The sequence below is a fragment of the Plodia interpunctella genome, chromosome 8 (assembly GCF_027563975.2).
Source record: "Plodia interpunctella isolate USDA-ARS_2022_Savannah chromosome 8, ilPloInte3.2, whole genome shotgun sequence".
NCBI classification, from domain to species: Eukaryota; Metazoa; Arthropoda; class Insecta; order Lepidoptera; family Pyralidae; genus Plodia; species Plodia interpunctella.
The window spans coordinates 4,180,272-4,205,586 of record NC_071301.1 but is presented as its reverse complement, the minus strand read 5'-3'; the positions used below and the strand labels follow the sequence as shown (position 1 = coordinate 4,205,586).

General features: G+C 34.7%; 5 protein-coding genes across 5 annotated transcripts; 4 read left to right on the top strand and 1 right to left on the bottom strand.

Annotated features, from left to right (window-relative positions):
- Window positions 1–460: 460 nt before the first annotated feature.
- On the top strand, window positions 461–5,757 carry LOC128671935 (acyl-CoA Delta(11) desaturase). The gene is made up of 4 exons (XM_053748780.2): window positions 461–609; window positions 1,308–1,511; window positions 3,403–3,739; window positions 4,024–5,757. The coding sequence occupies exons 2-4, from the start codon at window positions 1,310–1,312 to the stop codon at window positions 4,517–4,519; spliced, it is 1,035 nt and encodes a 344-aa protein (XP_053604755.1). The 5' UTR covers window positions 461–609; window positions 1,308–1,309; the 3' UTR covers window positions 4,520–5,757.
- Window positions 4,846–10,379, top strand: LOC128671937 (uncharacterized; the record flags this gene model as incomplete). The annotated part of the gene is made up of 9 exons (XM_053748781.1): window positions 4,846–4,968; window positions 6,066–6,110; window positions 6,511–6,585; window positions 7,077–7,181; window positions 7,645–7,760; window positions 8,302–8,458; window positions 8,945–9,055; window positions 9,406–9,537; window positions 10,153–10,379. Coding segments are annotated over 9 exons (1,089 nt in total), but the record flags the coding sequence as incomplete, so codon positions are not given.
- Window positions 10,380–10,820: 441 nt separating this feature from the next.
- LOC128671855 (transmembrane protease serine 9-like) lies at window positions 10,821–14,055 on the bottom strand. The gene is made up of 6 exons (XM_053748664.1): window positions 13,791–14,055; window positions 13,179–13,330; window positions 12,720–12,876; window positions 12,440–12,562; window positions 11,940–12,065; window positions 10,821–11,072 (listed from the first exon to the last, which is right to left on the bottom strand). The coding sequence occupies exons 1-6, from the start codon at window positions 13,956–13,958 to the stop codon at window positions 10,836–10,838; spliced, it is 963 nt and encodes a 320-aa protein (XP_053604639.1). The 5' UTR covers window positions 13,959–14,055; the 3' UTR covers window positions 10,821–10,835.
- Window positions 14,056–14,361: 306 nt separating this feature from the next.
- LOC128671839 (mastin-like) lies at window positions 14,362–17,852 on the top strand. The gene is made up of 7 exons (XM_053748631.1): window positions 14,362–14,576; window positions 14,933–15,049; window positions 15,566–15,678; window positions 16,046–16,211; window positions 16,555–16,677; window positions 17,117–17,255; window positions 17,779–17,852. The coding sequence occupies exons 1-7, from the start codon at window positions 14,472–14,474 to the stop codon at window positions 17,781–17,783; spliced, it is 768 nt and encodes a 255-aa protein (XP_053604606.1). The 5' UTR covers window positions 14,362–14,471; the 3' UTR covers window positions 17,784–17,852.
- A 1,483-nt stretch (window positions 17,853–19,335) lies between these two features.
- Window positions 19,336–24,403, top strand: LOC128672159 (serine protease 1-like). Its single transcript, XM_064436127.1, has 8 exons — window positions 19,336–19,491; window positions 20,348–20,470; window positions 20,850–20,962; window positions 21,818–21,977; window positions 22,736–22,858; window positions 23,514–23,648; window positions 24,044–24,291; window positions 24,388–24,403. Exons 1-8 carry the CDS (start codon window positions 19,396–19,398, stop codon window positions 24,401–24,403), a joined length of 1,014 nt encoding a protein of 337 aa, XP_064292197.1. The 5' UTR covers window positions 19,336–19,395.
- The last annotated feature ends 912 nt before the right edge of the window (window positions 24,404–25,315 follow it).

Sequence of the window (25,315 nt, the reverse complement as noted above, 5' to 3'; positions counted from 1 at the left end):
ATATATATTAGCTGCATTACCCCATAACAATAATCCCTAAGACATTATGCTATGAGAGTTGCTGATATACACGAGTCTAGCTATTTATATGTAATTTAATATACTATGTAAATCTGTGACGCAAAGACTTTTATTTTGGGGCTACCTCTTGGAGGCATTTTTTTAACCTTCATATGACGTGTCCCACTTCTGGGCTGGCATATTTTGGAGTAATTCTTGAAAAAATAATAATATTTAAAAAATAAAAGTTTTGCTAAATATGTTGTTTGACAAAAATATTAATGAATTATTGATTATATGAAAGGGTTTTTTTCAGATAAAGAGAAAAAAAGTGAGTGAACAGACGCATGAAAATGCAAAAATCTAATGTGAGATATAAAATCAAGTTACGGAACCCTTACCACACGAAATGAACTCGACTTGACTGATTATTTAGTTTATGGGCAGGGCCAAAGGCCTCAGCGGTTAAGTTCATAAGTATATGAAGTCTCTTGAAGATTCTCATAATTAAGTGAAACGTTTAAAGAGTTAACCGTGTACAAATTTTAAAAGTTTTAAGTTAAAAATAATAAACTTTCTACTCTGATCAGTGGATCGGATCAACATTCGGTAGGTTAATTATAAAATTAAATTTTTATTTACTTGAAATAAATAAAAATTATTACCTGTTTGAAATATTTCATAAAATCAGGTTGATTAAATGCGTAAATTAAGTTAAGGAAAAATTAATGATTCTTTTTTTCGGACATAGATCGATTGATTGCTACTTAAAAAATATATAATAATTAATTTTACATTTAAAAAATGCTTTTTCTATACACATCTCGGTGTTAGTCACCGCCACGAGCCGTCGTTGATAACCAATGTTTTACTTGAGTATTGTTAGAAGGGAAAGAAATTATGTATTGTAGCACTGATACATACGATTGACCGTAATGGAATGATTGTACATTGGTAGATTTTAAATAAAATTTACGGAAGCTCCACTCTGAGAGATATCACGTCTTTATTTCGTACGGGGTAGTCAATCTGAAAAAGACAATTGTCCAACTTAATCTAACCTCATTTGTGGGTGAACGCTATGGTTTTCAGTAATAAAATATGTTGGATCACATGGATCCAATATATTTTTACAATAAAATAAGCTTTATTTCTGAAACGTACGTAGAAGTGCATTCTATGATATCAATAGTATTATGTATTTTAAACTGTACCTAAGGTACTGTTAGAAGGTAAGTATAATATATTAGAAAGAAAGAAAATTCATCAGATAATTTGAAATGTTTGTCAAAACTTTTTTGTTCCAGTCATGGTTCCTAATAAGGGTTCCAGCGTCGTTTTGACAGAAAACGCTGAGCCTCAGTTTAAGAAACTGGTGGCTCCTCAGGCTGGACCAAGGAAGTACCAAATCGTGTACAGGAACCTTCTCACGTTTGGCTACTGGCACTTATCAGCTATTTATGGGCTCTACCTGTGCTTTACGTCTGCTAAATGGGCCACAATTATATTTGGTAAGGATTCATCGTTTTAATTTTAATTTTATACTCAATAGGGTGTTAGACACAGTTGTGTATAGAGAGAATCTATAAAAATTATCAGTAGTTTGTAGCTTATGAGAAATATAAAAATCTAATATAAAAATTTACGAGAAAAAGTGAAGGTCTAATTTCTGAAAAGATGATTTGAATTTGAAAATACGAGAATGTGTCTAATCCAAAATCTGTCTTTCTCCGACAAAAGAACTTGACATGCAAATAACTGAGTGTGAAGAGTGTCTTTGCATTTTACTTCACACTATCGAGTTTATTGCCAGTGAGACACAATTAACCAATCACATCAGTGTTGTCGTCGCGTCCAAAAATGCAATCTCACGCTTTATGGACTACAGAGTAACTGCGGTGTGCTAAACAATTAAGAACTACAATTAAGAAGTTGATTGATGAATGATTAATAAACTGGCACGTAAAGAAGAAATACTGCAATGAAAATGGAAAATGATATTTATCAGATAGCCCTTGGTCTTGCGTGTAAATCTATATTCTTCTAGAATATAACCTGGAATAGCATATAGGGTACTTTTTATGCCGAAATTCCTACGGATGCGAAGCCCCGGGGCGCAGCTAGTATGTTATAAAATATAGAATCATTTAGATAGTATCCACTATCTCATAATACAAGTATCAAACTTGCTTCGAGGCTTAATCTGTGTGATTTGTCCCTGCGTATTTATTAACTAGCCGTTGTCCTAGCAGTAGTCTATGATTGACCTCGCTCGGGTCATCATAATTATCATTCCCGTTATCTGTCTGTTCCTATGTATGATTTGATCTTTAAAATTATATACGAAATGGATTATGATAAGGGGTTTTGTAATAGATAGAGTTATTCAAGAGGAAGGTTTTTATCTATTTAACATGCATTAATATTGCACGTGTGCGAAGCCGGGGCCAAATTTCATCAAAATCGGTTTAGCCGTAAAAGCATGACAACAGACTTTAGCATTATAATATTAGTATAAAATATGGCTATTTATATAACCGAGGCCACTTTGTTAAAATATTCATTTTCACCATAAAAACTGTTACAGGAAAAAGTAAAATTTGAAAAAAGTCATCAATGTAAATTTATGTGAACCCAGAGTTATTTACGAGGTGTCAAGAGTTCCAAGAAAATGGCTTGCACTTTGTATGTAGGTATTTGTTTAGACGACATTGTTGATGTAAAACATTGTCTTATTACAAAATCATTATTTTATTTTCACATAAACCTCCCAGTTCATTTGAAATCTGAACAATATAGGAAGCAGTGCGCATATAAGTACAGTTTCAATTTTGTATGACAAAATGAAATTGCATATTTTTAAAGTGGTTGGAAATATTAGGAAATATATGTTAATAGAAATCCATATTAATACTCTTTCATCCAAATAACAGGATGTATACGTTAAAATATTTTGATATTACACTTGTACGGGAAATCCTTATCTCCGGAAGTGAAAATGTCAAAATGACAATTAATGCGCTGGAACTTGCGAAAAAATGGCGTCAATAAATCGTGAAATTGCTTAAAAAATAACCCTTTGCCATCTAACTATATTTTTTAATTATCTATAGAAAAAATGTACTAATCGTTTAATTTCCTAAAAGTATCGGGTAATAAAGTAAAATGAATATAAAAACAGTGTATTCGTTGCACTAGTTCAAAGTTTGCAATTTCGGCTGCGAGTCAATTGTACCTTAGCGCCATAGGAATAAAGATCAAAATGGCAGGTCACCGGATTGGCGAACGTGACGCTAAAGATTTGAATGCTAGAGCACAGATATAAGAATATACATTAAAGTTCTTACATCTGTGGGCTAGAGGCTTAATTTTGATCTACAGTTAAAATTCCTTTATTTTCAGCGTTCTTTTTGTACATGTTTGCGGAGATCGGAATAACGGCTGGCGCGCACAGGCTGTGGACACACCGCGCTTACAAAGCAAAGCTGCCACTGCAAATCCTCTTAATTATAATGAACTCTATCGCCTTTCAAGACACCGCTCTGACCTGGTGTCGAGACCATCGCATGCATCACAGATACTCTGACACTGATGCGGATCCTCACAATGCAACAAGGGGATTCTTCTACTCACACGTCGGCTGGCTCCTAGTGAAGAAACATCCTGAAGTCAAAACTAGAGGAAAATATATCCCGTTAGATGATCTGCGAAATAATCCAGTGCTAAGATTTCAGAAAAAGTAAGCATAGTTGATATACTCGTAACAACCAAACTTCATCTGCATCTCATTCACTGTCCATATGTGTATATATGAGTGTATTGATGGCATTGGTTTCAGATTTTATTTAGTTTGCCTAAATCATTAGCGTTAAATTCTCTTCAATCATCCAATCTTACTTTATCTGATTTTCCTGTTAAATTTTATATTTTTGTCAGGTTATTGCAATGGTTTTAGATGAAAATAAATTTTACCATTCTAAATATTTAATTATGTAATAATTCATTATGTATTCTTTCCAACAGGTATGCCATCCCGTTCGTGGGCACTTTGTGTTTCCTCATGCCTACCTTTGTGCCGGTCTACTTCTGGGGCGAAAGCATCAGCACCGCTTGGCACATCAACCTCCTGCGATATGTCACGAACCTTAACGTCACTTTCCTGGTCAACAGTGCCGCCCACCTTATCGGCAACAAGCCCTATGACAGGACCCTTGCTTCAGTTCAAAACATCCCTGTAAGCATAGCCACATTCGGCGAGGGTTTCCACAATTACCACCACACTTACCCCTGGGATTACAGAACTGCGGAATTGGGCAACAATAGACTGAATGTGACGACCAAGTTCATAGACTTCTTCGCTTGGCTCGGCTGGGCTTATGACTTGAAAACGGTACCTCAAGAAGCTGTTGAGAAGAGAATGGCCAGGACCGGTGACGGGACTGATTTGTGGGGCTACGGGGAGAAAAAACCAGTAAAAGACGTAAAAGATAATTCCGATGAAACTTATTATGATTTTTAATTTTTCGATTGTTAATTATCATGAATAATGGTTGATTGAAAGTAAACTAAATTAAGAAGCAAGGGGATTTTATATATTCTTTTGGACATCTGAGGATATACTCGTATAAGATCCAAGTAATGTTGTTATTTTAAAGGTTTCATTTGGACATGTCGAAAAAGTAAAGCTAAGTTGGCATAAAGGTTGAATAACAGTCTATAAATTATAATTGACCATAGTTGACCATTTTGTTTCATGCAGTTGTCACTTTGTCAGCCACTATGAAAGCAAATGACTGTGATAGAATAAATGATATTATGATTTATTATTAGAGAAAAGTTGAATAAAGTTGTGTCTTTCATGCAACGTTTCAATTTTTATTTTCAAAGGTGATTTGTTTTAAGAAGTATTTTTTTTTAATATGTATATTTCTAACTTTCGTTTGCGGAAGTGAATTTTTAAATGTAAAGGTAAGCAAGCAGCTAATATATACAATAGATAAACCTAGTTTTATACCAGATCGCTGGAAGCTATATAATATATATGAAACTCCACAGGATATTTCGGACTGATATGCAAGAAAGTGCCCTGTGATATTTTTGCTTATATTTTCTTGTGTATCAAAATTGTTCAAAATTTCACTCACTTGGAAGTGAGTGAACTTTCCTGTACAATATCACTAAGATGGCATAATGGAAAGCAATCCATGATTATTATTATATTAGCTATGAACCTATTATGTATTTGTATGATAAACTGAATGTAGTATTTAAGATTTAAGTATTTATTAAATTGTTATCATACTTATCCTTATTCTTATCCTCCTTACACATTATAAAACAAAGTTCTCTGCCGCGTCTGTCCGTTCGCTAAACAGAAAAACGACTATTTTGAGTGTATACAGACAGTCTCGGATTTTCATGCGGCTTTCACCATTAGATAGCGACTCCTCAGGGAAGGTTTAGGTATATAATTATTATGATTTTACCTGAGCGAAGCCGGGACGGGGCGTTAGTTAAATAAATGACTCAGTCATTGTAATAGTAACAATTCTCATATTATTCCCGTCAAAATATTTTTTTTCATGGTTACATATCCTATAAGTTGTACGGAAATCAATAAACCCTTAGTATATAATTAATCATAAACTGAGTTTTAATGTTTATTCAGTGCTATATATTACTATTACATTTCACATTTTCTCATTGATTTTCCAAGACCATAAACTAAAAATAAAATAAATTTTGTGTGATACCTGAGTGCAAGTATTTTCTTCTTATCGAGTACCTATATACTAGGTTTTGCCCGCGGCGTCACTACTGCTATCTAAAGGCAGTCATGTAAAACTCGTAGTTATGTCTGCTTTGTTGTGCTGCGAGATTGCTAGTCTTGCAGTTGGCCTTGCTGGTTTTTCATTGCGCTAAATAAAGGCACACATATTAACTTCGCAATGTTCACGCATTCGCGTCGGCATGTGTCTGAATTCGGCGACAGTGTGGAGCTGGCATTAAACATCACCCTGTATTGTATGTGTGAGAAAGTAATGAGATAATTTCGTATTTTACAGTCTTCCGTAGACTCATCGCAACAATGTGATAGCAAATCAAATTCTGTAAGTCAAATTTGATTAATACCTTCCTTACAACCATTATCTTAAGTGGAATGAAACATGCAAAACAATATTAATGGAATGACTTGCGATTGCCTTCTCCATTTCACACACTAGATGGTAAATTATCAGCTAGAGTACAGGGTTCCTCACAATGTTGTTTAAGCAAAAAGTCAGATTGGTATACAAACTCATGTGGCACAACTAGGATTCGAACATGGGATCTTTCGGTTCACAGGCGTCTTTAACGAAACACCAACGAGTAAATATAATTAGAGTTGCTGTTATATATATTTAAGCGAAAAAAAGTAATTTCTATGCCTATTATTGAAATAGGTATATTACTCAGTTTACGTACAAAAGTTATAATTAGCCAAGGACTCATTTAAGACATGTTTTACAGACTACTTTCTCAAATTCTACAATAGAGTCGGCGCAAAAAAGTAATGAAAATCGGAATATATTGAAAGCCTATGAGGTGAGTCAGTGTTGTGGTTTTTTTTTTAACTTGCAACGTAACTATGTAATGTATGTAATATGTCTCTGGTGGAGTCTTGCGACTCAAGTTTGAATTTTGTATAAACGTGTAGTTTGGATGAATTGTCATCCAAACTAAATGTTATGATAAGCATGACCTAATGGTGCACCCAGGAACGGCTCCAGACATGGGTCACACATTGAATGCAATAAGATCTCTCTGACAACCATAAAGTTATACCTGAAAGTACTTAACTGCAAGATTTTTGGTGAAAAATAAAATTAAATAAACCGGATGGCCAATACATTTACGTATATTGGATTACAACATTAAATGTAGAATAGATAACAATCAATTACCACTTATTGAATACTACTACTTGTAGAATAGATAACAATTAATTGCTATTTTAAATATAATAGGATTTCTCAATTTCAAAATTTCTTTAGAATTTAACAAACAGATCATGAAACACCTTTATATATTCACAGTCATCATTCCCCAACGATACATTAAGACAATATCACGATGATAACGCACATCCCTTGAGACTATCTAGAAGCCTAGAAGCTAAATTGGGAACTTTAAAGCACCACGTAAGTAATACTTGATTTCCTAGCTTTATCTCTTAGAAAAGCGACCTCCGGTCATATCGCATGAGCATTGTCTCTTATTTCCTCACTATTGGAGTTATGGCCACTTCTGGACTTTTTTATTTTTTTATGGATAGGTCATGCTATGACGTCATAAATCAGTGTTTTTTATCAATCAGGCTTCTTAGTCATATCTTGGATTCATTTCGGCACATAAGCAAAACTGTAAGCCTAATACTTAATGTATTTTTTGCCGAATAAATATTTGCTTTCTTTATTAGAATATGCAATTTGCTTATAAGGGTAGGTCCAAGGATTTCCCGAAGAGAATAAATTGTTGTTTGTTTTTAAGTATGTAAATCTTGATTGTTTTTTCATTATATTGATTCTCTGTTTCAAATGGAATTTGTTAATTATATTGTCTGATTGCTTATTACCTGAACAAATGGTATATTTTACGCAACAGGTATTCATCTTAAAGCCATATAGGGGTTCAAAGTACAGAGCTTACTGCGCTGGCAGCATCATCACAATTTGGCGGGTGATCACATCAGCAGAGTGCTTTTACACAAATAGAAAAAAGTAAGAGATTAATTAGTAATAATTATTTTGTTTACTTCTTTATTAATATATATTCATAATTCTACAAATAAACATATTTTTTATATTAGCTTCATTACAGTTCGTCAGGACTTAACTTTTGTGAAAATTCATACAAATCTTGTCATCACACAATTTTGTTAAATTCCAATAATTTACCCACTAGAAGTAGCCCCCAAAATATATAATTTTAATTAGCTTATTTATGTCAAAGTGTGTCCATAATATAAGAATTAACTCGTTTAAGTATATATTACATTTTTACTGAGTAATGTTTTTGTTATGTACTGCAATTTTTTTTTCAATATAATTCACTACACATCTACACGCTGATCAACTGATGAGACTTAGTAGTTATGGAAAGTCGAAATTTTTTTCATTCATATTTCGTTCTTGATTACTTTTGATGACGATTATTTTCCATGCACTGAACATATTGGGAAAATTTGTGTAGCGTTAAAACATTACCCTGTATACTTCCTATATTTTCCTCGTGATTTGTGCATACACATACTGATTCCAGATTGAGACATGACCTGAGCAAACTCAGATTGGTAGCCGGTTTGCTGGTTACCGTTCAAGACTCATTCGGAGCCCCTAAAGAGCAACAGTGGAAGAGTCCAACGCATGTTTTCTCGCAAAAATTCTACAGAGTGCCGGCTTTTAGCCTCGCGATTGTCGTAAGACCTCGTTTTAATTGAAGAAAATCTTCCTGGGATTAAAGCCATAATGTAGAATAGAATTATACATTATGGCTTCAATCCAAGTCATTTAAATCAATTATTCCAAGTCAATTGACTTAGTGAGTTAGCGACGCGGAATCGGCTTATATAGCCGGTCAAAAAATATGCCTATGCATGTAAATAAGGGTGCTGTTATGTAAAAAATCATATATGTAAATTAACTCCAAAAATCGTGACGTCATAATACATTCCTGTCATACAAGCTCCGTGTAATTTTTTGTATTAGAAAAAAGTATCTGATTTGACTTGTTGGAAAGTAGGTACTCTCTCTAGCCTTCCATATTGATCACCAATGGTGTATGAAATTACTACTATATGAGATATCCGTTTTCACTCCTATTATAATTATTTCTGACAAAAGAAAACTGTACATCTTATAAATGAACATAAATTCGAAATTTAAATATTTTTCTATATTTCCAGCAAGTAGACACAGCGTGGGAGTTCAACCAGTTTGTGGATAAAATCCCGTTTGCCACGCAAACTCTCGACTATGATGGCGTCTGTACGGGCACGGTGGTCAAAATTACTAAAGCGAGTATTCTCTTACGCCCTTTACTATAGGAGATACCATACGTATAACCTTGAATTTGTTATTATCCCTATTGAGCTTATCATAATATTTTAAATAAAGAAATACCAACAAAATAATCAATAGCAGCCATATTATTTACACATTATATTTGAGGTAGTCTTAAGATCAACTACCTCAATATTTTTCTACTAAAACATTCCATGAATTGATTTGCTATAAGAACTATTAGATAATTGATTCCTTCATCACGAAAAAATGATGGTAGTTACAAGTATTTTGAGTTGTTTAATGGTAACCATATACTATATCTATGTCTCTCGATATTATATATATTTTTGTTTTTCAACAGAGCTGGGCTTTAAAAAAGTACCTATTTACTGAGCAACGCAAAATTATTCCACGTCAAAGGTGTGAACGGATGCTACTGCGCACGTGTAGGCTCTATATATGTACAATAGCTGAGGGCGTGACCGCAGAATCTGTAAGTTTCATAACAAATTAGCGTACTACTTTTTTATCTGAGAGATTACCCGGTTCCCACTTCCCCAACTGTTGATCGTCGGGGCCCAGAGTCCGCTTTCCTAGATTTCCGTCTCCACTTCGCACGGCCGTCGGCATCCCTAGTTGTCAAGACCATTGGCATCATTGGCGAAGCACAAAACACGTATAAGTTTTTTCTCTTTAGCCTGATGTTGTCTCACTACTGGGCAAAGGCATAAATATTTTATGGTGTAGTATGAACTCAACCATAGATAAAATAAATATAACTCAACCATAATGAAAACATCATTGAATTAAGATTGCTACTGTGTCTAATACTAATACGATAACTAGTAAGCGAATACCCACTGACGATTTGGGGTGTTGCGATTGGACGACATAGATTGGTTGAAATATATTTGCCCAAGAAATATTGACGGTTCGTCAGAACGAACGGTCATTAAAATGCTCAAACATTACTTCCTAGCTGCTGCCTAGAGTATGTGTTCCTTAGTCACATCGTATACCAGATATTCACAGGAGGATATGAAGGGCGGAACCACATGCCACTCCGCATGCGCATCCCACACTTAACCATTTTTTTTTTAATTTAAAGGATATAGTGGGAGGCGGCCTAGTGTGTTTCGACACTGGTGCCAAGGAGGAACACCCTACCGAAGGCATCTTGGTCGGCGTGACGGTCCTCATCAACATTGGCAATTTACCATCCTTGAATCATCGGATCGCGATGTTCAACAGATGGGTGATCGACGGCGCCACTCCCCCTATAACACTGAGTCCATCGATTCTTACTTTATGGTTTATAAAATTTTTGACATAAAATCTTTTATTTTTACCAACTGCTGCTGAGTGCTGGCGTGTTTCAAGTAATTTTGATTTGGAGCATATTAAACTATTTTCATTTTCATTAATGAGTAGGTGTATTTTTAGTTCAGAGAAGGCTAGAAAGAGGTTTTTGGTTTTGATAAAGAATGCAAAGCATGCACACATATGACAAAAACGCATCGGGCCGAAAGTTAAGTAGGTATCAGACATTTCTTAAACATACACAGACCATAGGTACACACGAGCGAGTGAAACAAAGCTTACTTCCTATATGCATCATACAGGATCGGCTCCCGACGAGGAAATTTCAGCGGATTAATACACGGCCATGATTTATTTGTCACTTGTTGAATGCAGTAAGATCTGAGTGTGGTTAGACTCTTGAAAAGTTTGCTTTTTCTTTGCAAAATGATATTTTTGCAAACGTCGTCATCGTCACGAAATAAAACGAGATCAAAACAAGCAAAATGTCACGTATATTGTCAAAATTACATTCCGAATCGAATTAATGTGTCTTATTTCGCTGCTTAAATCACTATTTCTTGTTATAAAGCGATTGTAAGATGATACTCTGGTGAAGAAAGAGCCTGTTCCTATGCGGTGGCCGCTGACGACTCCAGCCAAAATTCCTTGGCCTTTATCGGCAGGGTCTCCCGTTCCCGTGCAGATTAAAGGGCCGCCAGAATCACCCTAATGGTTTGAAATGAAATAGAAATTAGATATAGGAGAAACAAAATCTTATCTTTAAGGTTCCGTAGCCAAATACTGGTAGTCCAATCCATTTGAATTACTTGTTTGAAACTTTGTATGTGTTCTAATATTCTGTAACTTTTCTACGATCAATTTAAATATAGTAATGAAGGAAGAGCTCCTCGTACAACTGAAATATGTTTTCTTTAATCAAACATACACATGCTTGGCCGTGGAAAAAATTGTTTCCTAAATCAATTTCCTCCCAAGTCAATCGTTTAAAAAATAGATACTTCCTAAGTGGTACCATGTCCTGCCCCAACGATATTACACGAAGAGAGTAAAACTTTTACCCACTTTACTCCGCTAACGCGAAGGAAAACAAAAGAATTTATTCGCTGCAACATATAGTGAAAATATAATTTAAATTTATACATAGGTATGCTACAAAGCACTTATACAAACTATCCTACTTATTATTATAAATGCGAAAGTTTGTGAGGATGTATGTGTATATGTACGTTTGTTACTGTTTCACGCAAAATCTAAATGTAAAATGGACCGATTATTACGACACATATCATCAGACACACATCGGGTACTTTTTATTCCGAAATTTCTACGAGAGTGAAGCCCCGAATTCTTCAATTCCGATGCTTCAATTTGCAACTTTCTCGGTGCATAATCTACTCTACTGTACAGTCTTCTAACGGCCCATATCGGTTTCACTTGGATAAAACCATATACATTATACATACATAAGTACTATTTATTAAAAAAATCTGTATCAAAATTTTTCGTAGTAATAGAGTCTCTAAGTTAAAATACAAAAATTACAATATAACTTCATATTGAGTATAGCTTTACCTGAGCTGTATCGGGTACTACACTTGATGTACATACAGTATGTCTCATATTTCTTCTGTGCATAACATTGCAGATATTCGTTGGTACTATGTCCATATTCGCATAGTATAGTATGGGCGATTTTATCTGTAATGTATAATAACTTCATGAATAATGTATTACTAATCATAATTTCTTCCGTGGTCAATACCTACCTATGTATATCGGTAGTGTAAAAGTTGATTATTAACTTGTGTGTGAAATGGGGAGAATCATTATGATTGGTTGACCGCGACTTTGAAGAGATTCGATGGTGAGCGAATTGTAAACACATACTAAAGGATAAAATGATTGGGCTAGTACGGGGAATCGAACACGTATATTTTCTTTTCGTTTTTTTTTTCATAAAAGCTATTGTATTGTGAAAAAATTGCTGGTGTGAAAAAGTACTACATTAAAAAAAAACTTGCCAAAATAATGTGCGTGTATTTCGATGAGTTATTACTTAAGTAGTAACTTACATTTTGAGATGTGGACAACCGTCCGTATCCAGAAGCCTGGCATTTCATGTTATACTCTATATGCCTCGTCGCAAGCGGTATCGAACTTACATGGTTGTTGAATACAAACGATCCTTCTATAACCTTGAAAATAATAAAATACAAAGTTAAACGATACAATAAAGAGCTAAATTAAAAAAAAAAAACTAAATGTTATCTTTTACGAGGAATCCGGGCGCCACAGATGTAAATATAACCGGGAGCACGCGACGATGAGAGAGAGAATAACTCAATTACTCACTATAACAGCTATATCTGCCCTGGGGAATCTATAATCACTGGGATATACGCCGTGGGACAATCTTCTCCATTGGCCTTCATTGTCTGATAGTTTTGCGTCATTCTTGAGGTTAGCAGCCACAACCAATACTTGCCGTAATAAAGACGACTTGACTTTCCTGAAGAAGCAAAGCATTATTTAACAAATTATTATTTTTATTAGCACTCGTTCATAATCATATTATGTTTATGTATATATATTTTCGACCATGTACTATTTTATATTAAAGAAAATTAAATGTCCTTCTCGCTAGTCAACGGTTACTGGTGTAGGGTAGAAGACGGGCAAACAAACTTTCGCATCAATAATATTAGTTGGGATTTTCAACAATAAGTATAAATATTGTTTTCATGTTAGGAATTATAAGATTATACGGAGTGTACTTATGTAAGAAAAGAGAAGAAAAAAACGGTGCCTCACTTCACTCTGCTAAAAGGATTACAATTGAAGTTGAACCAACTCGATTCCTGAAAACAGTGAGCGGCCGATACGATTTTTTTATTAGAGATGATGCTTCCGCCACAAAACGTGCTATACATGGACTTGCCCCTAATGCGTTTCTTGAACGCAACCTGTAAATTAAAAAAAAAATCGACAAAGTGAGAGACGCGGCCTCGCGAACCGATGGTTCCGCTTTGTATTCTATTTTTATTGTATGCCTGTGAGTCACAAAACAGAGAGCTACGAGTATGTCGTTATTTTTATAGTAACATAATGTATCTGTTTATTCACAAATAAATAGTTTGATTCCAGAAAATAAAACAATTGCGCATTGAATGAGACTCATTCAGGTACTGTAGGTATATTATTTGGTAGACATATTTAATTTTCCAAATTTCATGATTCTAGGTTAGTACACAACACATTTTTATTTGAGGAAAAGGGTTTTACAGACGGAAAACAAAGTGATTCAACACAATTGACACGTGATTTCAACAGTGTTCAGCCGGACTACGAAGTGTGTGTGAAGATTCCGTTTTTATATCTATGATAATATTCGGAACCCTAAAATATATCAAAAAATAAATTTACCTGGAAAGGGACGTCTCCAAGTTTCGCAGCAGTTCCTTGCACAATACGTGGTACGAATTCAGCTGTATCACGAAAATGAAATTGCTGCAGTAAACAAGACTGACAAATAATAAATACGATAAATAATCTTTGTTTGAAAAATGAAATTTGAAAAATATACAAAACCATTTCAAAACAATGTACATACAATAATGAAATCAAAGAAATAGATTTTAATTTAGCAAAATAATTAGAAAAAATGGTGTTCACTTCATTTCACTTTTTTATTTTTACCACAGAGTTCATTTTTATAATGTTCTTACGTTCATACAAATTAAGAATTTGCCAACGTCAAAGTTGAGAAAGATAATCACTGTGAAAGAAAAAGAAAAAAATACTTACATGGCGATTCCTTTTCTATCACTCATAAATAATATTTTGTATTATATATGTTGTACGCTGTGGCTTTAGAAACCGGTAACCTGGTTCAATTTAAGCATCGATAATACACAAACAAAATAATACAATAAATCCTTTATTTTCTCAGAATTATTTTTCTGTCTACACGCTGCAATCGATGACAAATAATTGACAAATATCACAAATGGTCATTTATGTCCTATGATATATGTTTTTAGTTATGTGTTCAAATATCATAATTTTCGGTTACTGTTACAACTTTTTATCAAATGTTAATCATAAATGATCTCGGGTTGTCTAGGAGCATTATTAATTTCAGTTCTTATAGTTCATACATTGAGTAATACCGTAGATTTCCGAGTAAACAACTTCAATAATATATTTAGAGTAAGATCCCAGGGACCTCATACGTCTGAAGTATGGCAAGTATTAGGGCAGTAGAATAGTTTCACAAGCATTATAATGTACCCAGTGTTGTAAGATATTCGTTTCTATATAAAATATTTTTATTTTGGGTACTTGAGCTTTGAAAATAAGTTACGCTTACGTCTGAGGGCTCTGGGATTATAATGTCAGATTTTTTAAGAATAAACTCAAAAAGTATGTCTATATATTTATTTAAATGTCTGAAATTTTGAGAATGTTTTTTTCATATAACTTAAATATGTACTATGATAATATTATTTAGAGTTTTAATCCAGTTTGTATCTAAAATCAGCAATGTTACTGTGTTTTTGTTATAGGATATTGTCATGGAAAATAAAAAAAACTTTAACAACACGTTTCCTGATGTTCTTAAATTTTGTTCTTTAAGAATAGTTGGTGGTACTAGGGTGTCAATTAAAGAAATTCCTTATCAAGTAAGTAATATTGTATTTATAACAGAGAATTCTTGAACTTCGCTTAAATGAGGACCATATGTCATGTTTAACTATATTTAATTATTATATATTTCTGTTTTATTTCCTTCAGTATGTTTAGCTATTTCTGATATTAGCGTTGCTTGTTTTTCACATTGTACTAGGTTTGATCATCAATTTTCTCAATTGAATGCATTCAGCATCTATTTTCGGACTTTATTGAATGCTGAATTTTCTCAACCCACCAAAAATGTTATAATGCAAATGCATACTATATGTATTGCATACATACATGCATACATTAAATCAGATCAGATGGTTAATCCAAGATCGGCTCCCGACTAGGGAACTCTTCAACGGTTCACTGAACGAACATGATTTTTTTTGTCACGCATTGATTGCACCTAGATCTAAGGACAAAACATATTGGCTCAAAGAATTAAACGTTGCAAAAAAAAATAATTTGAAATATTGTTATAGACTTTAATATAATATTATATTTATTCCGTGTTTTAGGTAGTAATCAGAAAAAGTTCAATTAGTGGAAACTACTGGACAGCGTTTTGTGGAGGTTCCCTGGTCACACTGAAACATGTGCTCACGGCAGCTCACTGTTTTATGAAACTCAGGTATTTTCCTTTAATGGAGCTTTACCTTCGTTGTGCGTTTATTTATTCGTTACATCTTAGCTTTAATAAATAACAGATCTTCTTGAAATTTCGGATACATGGGTTATTTTATTGTTTAGGACACGATTTTAACATTTACTTATAAATCTTTATAGGTTCTAAATGATGTCAAAGTTTCAGATTATCCCTTAGTTGGTAGCTTAGAGAAATAACTTGAAATAATTTATTATAAAAATTGACGTGAAAAAGTGCCTGTGAAGGTCTAATTTCCGAATAAATGTTTTAAATTTGAATTTGTGCCCATGTTGCCAAATAAAGCGGGTTAATTATTTTTCTGAACACTTATATTTTTTTTACATTCTTTCAGGTCACAATCTAGTCTAAATAAGATAGTGGTGGTCGCAGGAACATCACTATCAAGTGCTAGTACAATGTATATGTCGTCTTATGAACAATTTAGAAGAATACTCCGGTATTACCAGCACATTAATTTTACTCTTATCTATATAAAGCACGATATTGGCGTAGTCGAAGTAAGTTTATCACTATTACATGAAAATATCATATGCTTGTTTGCAAATCGATTTTAAATCAGACACCTTAATCGATTTAACTGAAATTTTGTATCACGTTTAGTATGGATAACATTGCTGTTATTATATGGTATGCATGATCTGATGGTGTATCCAGGTTCGGCTCACTACAAGGGAACTCCTCAACGGCTTACAGCACGGACATGGTTTTTTGTCACGCTTGGAACGCAAAATCAATCTGTCTGATAATAAAAGCTGGTATTAAACTTGATGACATTTTTATAAAATAAAGTTTTCCATAAGTACTATTTTTTTAATAACGAGTTATTTACTTGTTAAACAGGTGATAAGAAGTTTCTATGCTGCCAGTAATGTGAAGCCTATACGAATACATTCGCCGGAACTAAATCTGAAGCTGAACAACGGCCTCCAATGTTTAGTGTCAGGATATGGTTATGTCGAAGACGTAATATATTTTATGACATACCTCATAAAGCGGTGGTGGTCAAGTGGTTAGGATCGTCCGCTTGTGATCGAAAGGTCCCAGGTTCGAATCCTACTCGTGCCACCTGAGTTTGTATACCAATCTTACCCATGTATAGTAGTTTTATTTGACCACCACTTGCTTCCGGCGAAGGAAAACATCTTGAGGAAATCTGCACATTGGTTGACAATTTAAATTCACTAGTGTGTTTTATTTGCTATATGTCGGTAAGTTGTCGTAAAAACTAAGCAGATTCCTGTAGGCGACTTGAACAAAATCTGACATCAGTGTTACCACTAAAAGATGATTTGATAACATACTTCTAAGACAAAGAAAACTATAAGCAAGGGAGTAGCCTAATCAGAAATGCAGAGGCGCATTAACCAAATTACCTAATATTAAATTGTCTTTTTTTTTTTAGAATAAACGATCTCCATTTTTGAGAATGGTGTGCGTCCCTATAATATCACATGATAACTGTAAAAGAATGTTCGATGAAAAATACTTGCACCCTTCGACAGTGTGTGCCGGTGCTTTCCAAAAGGACAGCTGCACAGTATGTAAGCTATTATTCAGTTGCACTTGTCCCATCTGTCTGTCTATTATCAAATATTTCAAATTAAATTTCATCTTCCACTTGCTTTTCTGATCGCACCCAGGATCGGACCCAACGAGAGAACTCAACGGTTTACTATCGTCACGTGTTAAATTTACGGCTGAAATTTAGTGCTGGGTATTTTTGCTTAGCGTAACACTGAGCCGTTACCCAATGTGTATACACGCACACACCTAGTACTTACCTAAGTTTTTCTATTTTTGTATGTTCGTGTGTGTGTTTCATTCTATTCTACAAATAATTAAGTATCTCTGTCTGTTTTTTTTTGTACTGCATATGGTGATGACGTGAATCATTGATTTTTTACCTAACACTACTCAGGCAGCATCAGCCAAATGTGAATATAATAATTCCATACTATTACACACAAACGATAACGTTTTGACCCGTCACGTCACAACACGTCGAACAACAAAACACCCATATATTTGCAGGCGTCGTACAACAAAACATGTATTTATTTTCAGGGTGATTCTGGAGGGCCTTTAATGTGCGAAGGATATCTCTCTGGTATAGTGTCATGGGGGGGCAACTGCGGCCAAAAGGCTGGAGTGTACACACGAATGACGAGCTACTCTTCATCTACTGCGTATATACCATTATCTGATCTCCAATCTAGTGCTCAAAGAGCCTTTAGTTTCATTAATGTATTTCATATATTTTTGTATATATTTGTGTATTTGTTTATTGAAAAGATATTTTTACTTTTTTAAATATTGATTTTATTTCTCCCATATTTATAGATACAGGTCATGTCACGGGAGCCAAGTTTTGTGCAACCCGCGCGACTGCAAAGTTTTGAGATTTTGAGATGATTTCCCATGATTAACTTTTACAATCTGGGGAAGAGAAGCAGCTAGCACACCAGTCTTTCATGGTATGATCTGTCATGGTACGACATTTCATAACTAATTTCATCTGGCGTGGCGTTTGGTTCCGCCCTAGTCTATGTGAAGTGAAAATTCATGGAATTAGTAGGTACTTGTACGGAATACTTACTAATTCCATGTGAAAATCACATCCGACCGTGACGTTCACTTTAGGATTTCAGCAGCAAAGAATCACATGGAAGTTTACAGATTAATACAACTGCTAAAAACAACAGTCTACACAATGGGGCTAGCGTAGCCAAATGAGATAGAAAATGTTACCATATACCGCTACGATAGTAGATCCATTGAATTAGTACGTACTCCGTACAACGTAGAGGGATAAAATACATCAACGCGTTTATTTGGTAACGTATTTCTTTTTCTTGTATGAGTGAAATGAAAAATATGACGAAGTATATTTTTTATGTCTACTATTTGACAAAAGTCCATGGAATTAGTAGGCACTCCGTAGTACCTATAAGGGAGTATTACTGCACATTTATCCCGCCAGAGTACAGCACTGTATGTTAGGTACACAAAAGCTTTTGTTATGTGGATTAAAACGTTTATTTTAAAGTACTTTATTAATCCTTTCATTATGTAAGCATTCGTTTGTGAAAATATACAACAATGTAGCATATTTGGGTGCCGAAATATTGGGAAAAATAGTTTTTCATAATATAAAAAAACTTCGAAAACTATGGAAAACGCTTCACGCTGTAAAATTTTTGAGCCAGTAAACGGTCGAAAATAAGCTCTGAACACTTCACACGTGAAGACTTATTAAAATATGGACTTCATACAGGTAAGATCTTCAGTCAAAATAAAGTTTATATCAGTTTATGACCATAGTGTAGTAAATAGTGTTATTTTGAAAAACTAGCTATGTATGCCGAATCCGTTAAACTTCTCCGCGATAGTGTGGAGCCGGCAGGTAGGTACCACGGATTTGGTAAGTACTTCGACATTATGTTTTTATATAAGTGGATTTACTTTTTTTAATAATTATAATGAGATTTTTTTCTTGCAATGTAGCAAAGACTTTGGATAATGGGATGTAGGTATCTAATCAAAGACATTTTTTATTTATTTCATTGAATTTGATTTTACGTTAGTGTATTACATACTCTTTGGTTGGTTTTGGCACAGGTTTTGTTTACATAATGATGTTGTGTATTGTGAAATGTTTAAAATAAACAAATTCACGATGAGATGATTTCGAAATATTATGTAACATTTTTATTTTCAATTGTGTTTATTATTGTACTCATTTTCAATCCGAGTAACGGAGCTTCGATTGATTTTAATGTAAGTATTGCGTGCTCCGTGCTTCGGAAGGCACGTAAAGCCGTTGGTCCCGGTTGTATTTGCAGTCGTTAAAACCCGCTAATCCGCAATGGGCCCCAGTGGTGACCCATTGCGGTAGTGCGTGCTGGCCCATTGCGGATGCAATGGGCCCCCGTGGTGGGTCATGGCCCAAACTCCTTACAGTTGGGACGTTTAAATGGCTATTGATGGTGATTGTGCAACGCAACATTATTACATAAAAATCATATTGGAAGGCAATGGAGAGACCTTTGCACGACAATGGAATAGAATTGGTTAAAAAAACTTATTTTCATACATACACTGTATTTTCTTACTAAACCCTTAATGGTTGTCGATTTGCGTTTTTTTTATATACGAGTAAATGAGAACCTGCTCAACCTCTATATCTCCGCATGTTCCCAATTGCATTCGGGGCTGTGACGCTACGAAGACCGGGGTCAGAGTAAAGATTTTAGTTAAAATTTTGAAGATTCGGATATGATTTTACTACCGGCCGCCGGCCTGACCAGTCAACTCTCCTTGAGTGTGCTATTGCTTTCTATCTGGCTTAGGCTATGTATTCCTTAATCTCCCCCTACGACATCACAAACAGGTGGTTGTATATTGGTAGTTAATACATACTAAATAACCAAACTAATCTTAAACAACTGGTACTAAATTGTAAATTGGAAATATTGTTTACTAAACTGTCGCGAATACTAAGATTCTACTAAAACAGTCATAAACACAATATTTGCGGACGTACATACGGCGCTAGTCTATATGGGACTTTTAGTTTGATCATTCGCCTTTTTGGGCTAAACCATAAGAATCAATACGCATTTTTTCGTTTCAGGACATCGTTGAAGAAAACAGAGAAAAATACGGTTCTAACACTTATCAAGGTATAATTTCTGAAATATGTGCATTGCGAATTGTAGGCGGTGTCACTGTGAAAATTGAAGCCATACCGTTTCAGGTATAATTTTATCATTTTAAATAAATGTCTATTTAGATGTCACATTTTATAGATCGTATAGCAGGGTATATTTTTCTTCGCATATAGAATACAAGTTGCTCATCCCGGCTTTACTCGAGTAAAAATATAATCCCAACTAATATTATAAATGCGAAAGTACTTTAAATACTTACTTCAATACTACGTTACTTGTCTATGGGTTTCTGTTTCTGGTATGACTGTACAGTCAATAGCACATCAAGTTACCCTGCTCATGCAGGCGCATCTATATGGCACGGCAATAGCGGCGAGTTGCCATGAATTGGGTAGGTCGATGTGCGGTTGACTGTACAAGCTGCAGCAATCTATGGGTTAAATAAATTTAAAATTGTGTTTACAGGTATCATTACGAGAAAAGTCTTTTGGTCATTTGTACTGGACGAGTTTTTGTGGTGGCGCACTTCTCACTGCAAGATATGTACTCTCGGCAGCTCACTGTTTCAAAGGTCGCAGGTAATTAATGTTAAATATAATTGAACTAGCTACGCCCTGGGTCTTCGCTCTCGTGGTATAAATTATCCTATGTGTTATTCCAGGTTATATTTTACCCTTGTACCAAATTTAAAAGCAATCGGTCTAGTAGATTTTCGTGAAAGAGTAACAAATATACATACCTACACACATACACATTCTCACACATACACATCCTCACAAACTTTCGCATTTATAATATTAGTAGTATTTCTTGGTAAATTATTTTTATTTTAATTCTATTATTAAACTTATCATTACAGGTCTGCGTCAATGATGCATAGGAGTACGATATTCACTATTCATTCGAATATGATTTAGGGTTGTTGGAAATATCGAAGAACTCAAATCTTATCGATCGTTGCTTATGCCGTATCCACACGGTACCAGCAACAATCGATAAGATACTTTTGACTTAGAGGTACTTCCTGTTACTTGACTGAAATCGATATAGAAGTGGATACTGCGCCTGCGACTGCGCGAGTCACATCTGTGGATATCGTACGGGTAAATTGACCGTTGTCGATAACTGAGTTTGACGTCAGGTCGACGAATGAAGGTTGACGTCAGACAAGCGGCTGTCCGTAAAACCACTGCTGAATTTTTTACAAAATTTTTAAATGTTTAATTTTGCCTAGCGGCTCGTCCTGGCGTCGTTCGGACAAAACCACAATGATCTAAGCATAGGGAGAGACAGACAGCGGGAAGCGACTTTGTTTTATACTATGTAATGAAATGAAGCGGTTCCCGGTCTTCAACGCGTCACAACCGCGAAAACGTGGACAAGTTCAGATGAGAAAAAGACCATTTATATAATGTACTCGTATTTGTATCCAGGAATCGGATTCATTCTTTGAGGGTAATAGCAGGATCGACGAATGCGAACGCAAACGTGCTGTATATGATCACATACGAACAGAGCCGAGGAATGTTCGATTACTACCAACATGCTTCATACTCCGCCGTGAATATTGAGAATGATATTGGCATTGTCGAGGTAATTATTTACAGATAATCTTATACATACTCGTATTATATACTAGCTTTTGCCCGCGGCTTCGCCCGCGTAAATTTCCCAAGGAAACGGTTATTTTTCCGGGACGAAATGTAGGTGCCCTATGTCCTTCTCCAAACACCATGTATGCAAAATTTTAACAAGAATATTGATTGAATAGATAGAGCGTGAAGAGTTAACAAACATACTTACTTTCGCATTTATAGGTAATATTAGTTAGGATCATAAATATAGTTTTATGTATTGCTTACACATTTAGACTGTAATTGGGTCTAGTTAATAATATCGGCTGTTGCTACATCGATATCGTAATATAGTTAGAGTACGATCGATGGTCGCTCGCTGCATCGGCAATTCACTATATCGAAGGTACACGCAGCGAGCACTACAAAAAAAGTTTAATAAACAACAGATATTAATACAATAAATCAATCTATAAGAATAAAATAATTTACTCCACATTGAATCTGTTAATCGTAGTTTGATGAGATTTTCAACAGTCAAAGCTGGAGGATTAGAACGTTGATTAATAAAAGGTGGTTTTTAACATGGTCTAAGTGCCAAGTGACGATATTATGCACTAGAACCAGGATAATTATGTATTTTCTGGTATGTACAGTCAACAGCTCATCAACCTACCCAAAAACACAGCCGCTATTACCACGCCCTATAGGTTAATGCAGGGTAGCTTGATGTGCTGTTGACTGTACCTAACATATTTTTTAAATATTTTGATGTAGGTGATTGAGGATTTCATTATAACAGACAAGGTGAAGCCCATCCGTCTACACACACCAGATTTGGGTTTGCCGCTCGGAGGTGGTTTACAATGTGTGGTGTCAGGATTTGGCCGAGTCGAAAATGTAATTCACTAAACTCGTGCGCGAATCGCGCTCGAGCATCGCCGAGAATATTGATAGTATTGATCCTTCATTCATTCAATGATCACGCTATGTTTTTAATGCCGTGAATCCACGTCGCGATTCGCGCATGCAGCTTAATAATTATACCTGATTATTATTGTAAATAACATATTTATGTAGATTGTAATAAATATATAGAACCCAAAGATCAATTTGGCACTTTCATCCCGAAAAACTATTACGGTTTATCTAAATTATAAATTTTATGACAATCAAATAAATTCAGTGGAAAATGCCGCAGACCGCATGCGACCTGACGTAGGTAGTGGTTGCCCATTACACTTGCAGCGTTTCACCATTATTGTGAGTAATATTCACTGCATCAGATATAACTTGGCGCACTGGTCAACACCAATAGCAGATCATCAATATGATCTGTTATTTTGATATACTTAATATTTTAAGAATTTATGCCTATATTAGCCAAAGTACAATCAAGAGAAAAACAACATTCTTGCATGCTGCCGCATGAAAGTTTTGGCTTCTGCCGTAATTCTCTGCTAACCTCTACAGCAAATGGGACAACTATATAGGTACGCTAATAGGCACGTTTAACATTAATTTGGTTAACTCATTGGTATTTTTTTATTTTCAGAATGTCGAATCGCCATATTTGAGAATAGTATGTGTTCCTTTAATGGCACAACACTTATGTAAAGCCATTTTCCATGCACGTTACATACATGACACCACAATCTGCGCAGGTGCTCATAATAAAGATAGTTGTACCGTACGTATTTCATATACTTATTATTTTTTAAATATTTAACGGTTTCATTCGATTAATCGACGATTTATGCGCGATAATGGTGCCTTTTAAATATTGGCATCGTTTTGTCTACTTTTGATGTTACTGATTTTTTACACAGTTGACTAAATCGAAAATGATGGCCACCAAAAACCGTTTTGTCAACTGTGACCACATTGTATTATAGAAAACTGTAATACTTTATAATATAAAAAAACATTCTACTTACTAACATTTTAATGCGGCATAATCTATTAGAATATTTTATTAGTCTTCGCGAAGAATTTGATAACAAATAGCGCACCATCGCAAATAGATTCAGCAGTTGTTAATTCCAATAGAATATGAGTATAGTCAAAAATTATAATTTATTGCAGGGTGATTCCGGAGGACCATTAGTGTGTGGAGGTGTGTTGGTAGGTTTGGTGTCATGGGGGGGAGAATGTGGGGCGAACGGGGGTGTGTACACTCGCGTAGAAAGCTACGCGGGTGGACACAGCTCGCCATTTCTTTCCACGTTATACCTGTCGTACTCATTTCGAGAATGCACCATGCAATTACGCAATCCAACCATATATGTCATTGCAATATTTTACTTATATGTATATATTAATCAAGGCATTTTGTATTCGTTTGTTTTATTATTTGTAACTTTACGTCACTTTATCAGGGCCCACTTGTACTAAAAACGACAAAGAATAATTAACTTATTTTACTGTAGCTTGAAAACGCACTAAGCCAAGCTCTCAGGTGACAGTAAAAGTAAGTTAAGAATGATTTCTTTAAAAAAAACCTTATTTTCAAATCTGAAAAGGTAAAACTATTAAGTGTTGCTAATTTTATTTTATTTTGGGTAATAAAATAAAATTTTACACATTTCATTAATACAGAAATTATATTAGTGAGAACATCCACGCCTCATTTCCAAATAGCGCCATCTACCCGTGCAACTATCAACAGAGCTATGACAGTAGTTTGAATCAAGAGCGAATTGTCTGTAACGCCGGCTATAGGTATACTATCGGCAAATAGTTCGGCGAACTTTGGCGGTTTCGGCAATGTGTCGAGCAGTAGAATACCTAATGCCAGGTACTTTTACTTTCTACTTTCAAGTGCAAAGGTATAGAGATAGAAGGCGCAATACCAAATTCTTGCGTTTATTAATATTAAGAATTTCGGAATAAAAAGTACCCTATGTGTTATTCCAGGTTATATTCTACCCGTGTACCAAATTTATCAAAATTCATCCAGTAGATTTATCGTGAAAGCGAACAAACATACACATTCTCACAAACTTTCGCATTTATAATATTAGTAGGAAGTAGGATTCTCACTTCAGACACTTTCAATATTCCTGGTGGTACGGCGGGACTTTTGTAGTTAAGGTTTTAAAAGTATATACATTAAGTTTCATAGTTTATGTAACGTCTGTGTGTAACTTCGATAAAAAAATTATAAAAATTATGGATACTTCTTGACTTCCACACTAGCGTTTCTAATGGTAGATGGTAGAGGTACTTTGTTTTACGAACATTTGGAAGATAATATATAGTATTATAATCAAAAAAATCTTAGTTTTTGACACGAAATCCTCAATAATGTAGGGTTGTTGGCTTTTTTACATAAACGTCCGACTATCCTGGCTCTGT

What these genes read in the sequence shown, in the direction of transcription:
- LOC128671839 (XM_053748631.1), top strand. Translation starts at nt 14,472, where the DNA reads ATGATCTCGGGTTGTCTAGGAGCATTATTAATTTCAGTTCTTATAGTT. An exon ending in ACTTCAATAATATATTTAGA is followed by an intron (nt 14,577 to 14,932) that starts GTAAGATCCCAG and finishes TTTTTGTTATAG; the next exon opens with GATATTGTCATGGAAAATAA. An exon ending in GATATGGTTATGTCGAAGAC is followed by an intron (nt 16,678 to 17,116) that starts GTAATATATTTT and finishes TTTTTTTTTTAG; the next exon opens with AATAAACGATCTCCATTTTT.
- LOC128671935 (XM_053748780.2), top strand. Translation starts at nt 1,310, where the DNA reads ATGGTTCCTAATAAGGGTTCCAGCGTCGTTTTGACAGAAAACGCTGAG. An exon ending in ATGGGCCACAATTATATTTG is followed by an intron (nt 1,512 to 3,402) that starts GTAAGGATTCAT and finishes CTTTATTTTCAG; the next exon opens with CGTTCTTTTTGTACATGTTT. An exon ending in GTGCTAAGATTTCAGAAAAA is followed by an intron (nt 3,740 to 4,023) that starts GTAAGCATAGTT and finishes TCTTTCCAACAG; the next exon opens with GTATGCCATCCCGTTCGTGG.
- LOC128672159 (XM_064436127.1), top strand. Translation starts at nt 19,396, where the DNA reads ATGATTTCGAAATATTATGTAACATTTTTATTTTCAATTGTGTTTATT. An exon ending in CACTGTTTCAAAGGTCGCAG is followed by an intron (nt 20,963 to 21,817) that starts GTAATTAATGTT and finishes ATTTGTATCCAG; the next exon opens with GAATCGGATTCATTCTTTGA. An exon ending in GATTTGGCCGAGTCGAAAAT is followed by an intron (nt 22,859 to 23,513) that starts GTAATTCACTAA and finishes TTTTATTTTCAG; the next exon opens with AATGTCGAATCGCCATATTT.
- LOC128671855 (XM_053748664.1), bottom strand. Translation starts at nt 13,958, where the DNA reads ATGGTTTTGTATATTTTTCAAATTTCATTTTTCAAACAAAGATTATTT. An exon ending in GGGCAGATATAGCTGTTATA is followed by an intron (nt 12,563 to 12,719) that starts GTGAGTAATTGA and finishes ATTATTTTCAAG; the next exon opens with GTTATAGAAGGATCGTTTGT. An exon ending in TAGTACCCGATACAGCTCAG is followed by an intron (nt 11,073 to 11,939) that starts GTAAAGCTATAC and finishes TCAAACCATTAG; the next exon opens with GGTGATTCTGGCGGCCCTTT.